The sequence below is a fragment of the Mustela lutreola genome, assembly GCF_030435805.1.
Source record: "Mustela lutreola isolate mMusLut2 chromosome 5 unlocalized genomic scaffold, mMusLut2.pri SUPER_5_unloc_1, whole genome shotgun sequence".
Classification (NCBI taxonomy): Eukaryota; Metazoa; Chordata; class Mammalia; order Carnivora; family Mustelidae; genus Mustela; species Mustela lutreola.
In genome coordinates this window covers 848,374-853,516 of record NW_026709258.1, presented here as the reverse complement: position 1 = coordinate 853,516, position 5,143 = coordinate 848,374, and the positions used below count along the sequence as shown (strand labels likewise).

At 34.4% G+C, this 5,143-nt stretch overlaps 1 protein-coding gene across 1 annotated transcript; it reads right to left on the bottom strand.

Moving 5' to 3' along the window:
• Window positions 1-3,890: 3,890 nt before the first annotated feature.
• Window positions 3,891-4,824, bottom strand: LOC131822540 (olfactory receptor 14A16-like). The gene is given in 2 exon segments (XM_059158837.1): window positions 3,891-4,205; window positions 4,207-4,824. Coding segments are annotated over 2 exon segments (933 nt in total).
• Between the last annotated feature and the right edge of the window lie 319 nt (window positions 4,825-5,143).

Sequence of the window (5,143 nt, the reverse complement as noted above, 5' to 3'; positions counted from 1 at the left end):
AGAGATATCTCAAAAAAAAACAACCTAATATTACACATAAAAGGCATAGGGGTGGGGGTAGGGGATAGGAGAGACCGTTTTGGGGTATTAAGCAGGGCACAGATTGCATGGAGCACAGGGTGTTATACGCAAACAATGGATCATGGAACACTACATAAAAAACTAATGAAGTACTGTAGGGAGAGTAACATAACATAAAGAAAGGCTCATGGGAAAATAAAAACAAAGAGTAAAGCCATCAGAAAATGAGAAATAACATTTACAGCAGAATTAACCTATATTGAAACTAAAAACACAAAGTAGAACAGGTTAATGAAACCAAAGGCTGTTAAATATCAGCCCTTTGTACTGTCATTTGCGAATATCTTCTCCTATTCAGTGGGTTACTTTTTTGTGTGTTATTTGTTAAGATTTTATTTATTTATTTGACAGACAGAGATCACAAATAGGCAGAGAAGCTGGCAGAGAGAGAGCAGGAAGCAAGCTCTCCACAGAGCAGAGAACCCAATGTGGGGCTTGATCCCAGGACCCTGGGATCATGACCTGAACCCAGGGCAGTGGCTTTAACCCACTGAGCCCCATCCCTCTTTATTTTGTTGAATGTTTCCTTGGTTGTGCAGAAGTTTTTTAATCTTTATGAAGTCCCAAAAGTTCCTTGTCACTTTTGTTTCCTTTGCCTTTGGAGATGCATTTAAAAAAGAAAAAAAAAATGTTCATCATCGTTAGCCATCAGGGAAATTCAAATCAAAACCACACTGAGATACCACTTTACACCAGTTAGAATGGCCAAAATTAAGAAGACAAGAAACAACAACTGTTGGAGAGGATGTGAGAAAGGGGAACCCTTTTTCACGGTTCATGGGAATGCAATGTCCATTAAAGGATGAAGGGATAAAGAAGATATATACTATATATGTACTCTTAAGTATAAAATATATATATATATATATGTATATATTTATATATATATTTATATATATTTATATATATATACATATATATATATATATATATATTTAAATTAAAAACAAAGGAAAAGAGAGGTAAAGAGAGGTAAAGAGAGAGAGGGATGGAGATAGAGATAGAGATAGAGAGAGACAGAGAGAGAGATAGAAAGGCAAACCAAGGAAGAGATTCTTTACTATAGATAATATACTGGTGGTTACCAGAGGGGAGATTGGTATAATATGGGTTAAATAGGTGATGGGGATTAGGGAGTACCCTTTTGATTAGCACTGGGTGCTATATATAATTTTTAAAATAACTAAATTGTACAACTGCAACTAATTTAGTGATTCATCACTTAACATACATACAACACCCAGGGCTCACCTCTGCAATTGCCCTCCTTAACACCATCACCTGTTTAACCCATTCCCCTGCACATCTGCCCACTGTTAAACCCTCAGTTTATTTTCTATAGTTGACTCTCTTTCCTGATTACCCTCTCTTTTTTTAAAGATGGTCATCTGTTCTGTTTCTTTAATTTCATGTATGAGTAAACTCATGTGATATTTGTCTGTATCTGACTTTTCATTTAGCATAATATTCTATAACTGTCTACATTGTTGCAAATGGGAAAATTTCATTCTTTTTCATGAGTAATATTCCACTGCATACTTGTATATATGTGCATACACCATCTTTTTTAACATTCATCAACCAATGGACATTTGGCTTTTCCATAGCATGATATTGAGATACTTTTCCATTTCATTCTGTCCTGCTCAATTTCTTTCAGCAGTATTTTATAGTTTTCACAGTACAAATATTTTGCCTCTTTGATTGGGTTTAGTCCTAGGTTATTATGGTTTTTGGTGCAATTTTAAATGGGACTGATTCCTTGATTTATATCTTTGCTTCTTCATTATTAGTGTATAGAAAAGCAACAGATTTCTGTATGCTGATTTTATAACCTGTGAATTTACTGCATTTGTGTACAGTTCTAGAAATTTTTTGGTTGTGTCTTTCAGGTTTTCTATATAGAGTATCATGTTATCTGCAAACAGCGCAAGTTTGACTTTTTTCTTATTAATTTGGATGATTTTATTTCTTTCTGTTGTCTGATTGCTGTGCTGGGACTGCCAACAATATATTAAATAACAGTCATGAGAGTGGAATGACTATTTTTCCTGAACCTAGAGGAAAACCTCTCAGATTTACCCCACTGAGAATTTAATAGCTGTGAGGTTTTTCATCCATGGTCTTTATTATGTTCAGGTTTGTGTCATTTATCCCAAATTTGCTGAGAGTTTTTATAATGAATTGATGTTGTACTTTTTCTTTTTTTTTCTTCATCTGTTGAAAGGATCATAAGTTTTTTATCCTTTCTACTAATGTGGTATATCATATCCTCTGATTTGTGAATATGGAGCAACACTTGTAGCCCAGGACTAAATCCCACTTGGTCATGGGGAATGATTCTTTTAATATACTGCTGGAATTGTTAGTATTTTGTTGAGGATTTTTGCAACCATGTCCATCAAGGATATTGTCCTGTACTCCTCTTTATTAATGGGACCATTGTCTCATTTAGGAATCAAGGTACTGCTGGCCTCATCAAATGAATTTGGAAGTTTCCCTTACATTTATATTTTTTGAATAGTTTGATAAGAATAGGTATTAACTTCTTTAAATATTTGGTCGAATTCCCCTGTGAGGCCCTCTGTCTCTGGATTTTGTTTGTTGAGAGATTTTAGTTTATTACTAATTTAATACCTTTGCTGGTATTTTCCCAATCACTTTCTTTGTTTCTTCCCTTTTCAGTTGTGTTAGTGTATATGTTTCTAGGAATTTATCCATTTTTTCCCAGACTGTTTGATTTTTTGGCATATAATTTTTCAAAATATTCTCCTGCAATAGTTTATTGGTTGTTACTTCTCTCCCCTTTTGTTTGTTTGTTTGTTTGTTTTGGGGGGTCTTTTTTCTTTTAATTTTGGAAATTCTGGCAAAGTGTTTATCAATTTTTTTTTCTGTTGAAGCTTGTCTTAATATTACTTTATGCCATTATAGCTAAGGAATGCATTACTGGCTTTCTTCTCTTTTCTTCACCATACAGGATGTGGATGGGGGAAATGGGTTAAATTGGGATAGAAATTAAGGAGGGCATTTATAATAAGCACAGTTTATTGTATATAAGTGTTGAGTCACTAAATTCTACACATGCAACTAATATTACATTATATATAAAGTAACTGGAATTTAAATAAAGACTTGAAAAATATTATTATAAGCATATGTATCTCTCTACAACAAAGTTACATTTTTTATATCTTTTTCTTACACTAGATTTCAAGGACACAATTGATGTCAGAAAATGCCATATAATAGGCTTGAGTTAGAAGAGGGGAAGCAGTTGGATAACAAAGTACTTTTTTTCCCTTTTTTCCTTGTGAGATGAAATCAACATAACTTAAAATTAAACACTAAACATGTACAATTAGTGGTATTTAATACATTCACAATGCTGTACAGATATCACCTACCTTTGTCTATTTTCTTTTATTTGAGAGTACATTATACATATTTTTTCATGTGACATTTTGCATATTGATTTTCCTAAGAGTTACCATACAATTGGTTTTTCTGGGAGAGCAAAGCTTATTTCTCATGTCCCTACATGCTTTTCACAGGAAAAGGAATGCCCATTAGTATGACAGATATAAAAATCATGCATCTTTCCAATCCCTAGAAGAACCAATCTGGTTTTGCTATCCACTTGGTCTGGACAAGGAGGATACTTCTTAGTATCACTTTAATGAACACAATGAGATTTTTTTAATGATAATTTGTACTCTACAGATCCAATGTTATTACCAGACTATGCAATGGATTGTTTGTATGATTATGTCAGTGAATGCATAAATCATGATATCTATGATATTAACTCTTTATATTGATAAATTGTATGTGTCCCTTATCAATTTTCTTAGTGCCATTTTCATATCATTATTTCTCAGACTGTAAATGAGGGGGTTCATGGTGGGTAGCATCACAGTATATAATACAGAAACTAGCAAGTCTAAAAGTGATGGATATTTGGGTAAGGGATGTAAATAGGCAAAAAATCCAGAAGAGAGAAACAGAGTCACAACAAGGAGGTGAGGCAGGCATGTGGATATGGCTTTGTGCATTCTTTCCTTGGAAGGCATTCTCAGAACAGTGGAAAATATATAAATGTAAGAAATATCAATAAACACAAAACAGCCAAAAATATAACACTAGATGGAGCCCAATGACTACAAATTCCCCTATGTTATATGAACAGGCAAGAGAGAGCAGTTGTGGGACATCACAGAAGAACTGATGAATTTCAGGAAGCCCACACATGGGAATGGAAAAGGTAGAAGCTGTATGAAGAATTACATTGAGACCTCCACTGACCCATGAAATAGTCACCATCTGCATACAGGCTCTGTGGCCCATGATGATGTCATATCTGAGAGGATGGCAGACAGCAACATAGCGATCATAGGACATTACTGTGAGTAGTGCTACTTCTGTACTGACTAATAGAAAGAAGAAAAACACCTGTGAAACACATCCAAGTAATGAAATTGTATTGTGATTCATTAGAGAGTTCATGATGGATTTGGGGACAGTGATGGAAATGAGGCAGAGATCTAGAAAAGAGAAGTTCTTTAAGAAAAAGTACGTAGGGGTGTGGAGCTGATGATCTTTGGTGGTAAGGGTGATGATGAGAAGATTCCCCAGTAGGGCTACCAGGTAAATTATCAAAAATAGCACTGCATGTACAACCTGGATTTCCCTAACATCTGAGAAGCCCATGAGGAAAAATATGCTCCCATAAGTGAAGTTGTCCATTTCTCTGTATGTTTAATCAATTACTCTAAAAAATAAATCATAGGGGAAGACAAACCATGTTGACTCCAAAAAATAAAACAAAACAAAACAACAACAAATACAAAACGGAAGGTTTGGAAGGGAGGGGGTGAGGGTATGGGTGAGGCTCATGGTGGGTATTAAGGAAGGCATGTATTGCATGGAGCACTGGGTGTGGTGTATAAATGCTGAATCTTGTAACACTTAATAAAATTAAATTAAACAAAATAAAGTAAGGCAACTTAAGACTCAGATGAGGATAATTTACTATTGTATTTTCTTAATTTCCCTTTCTCTTACT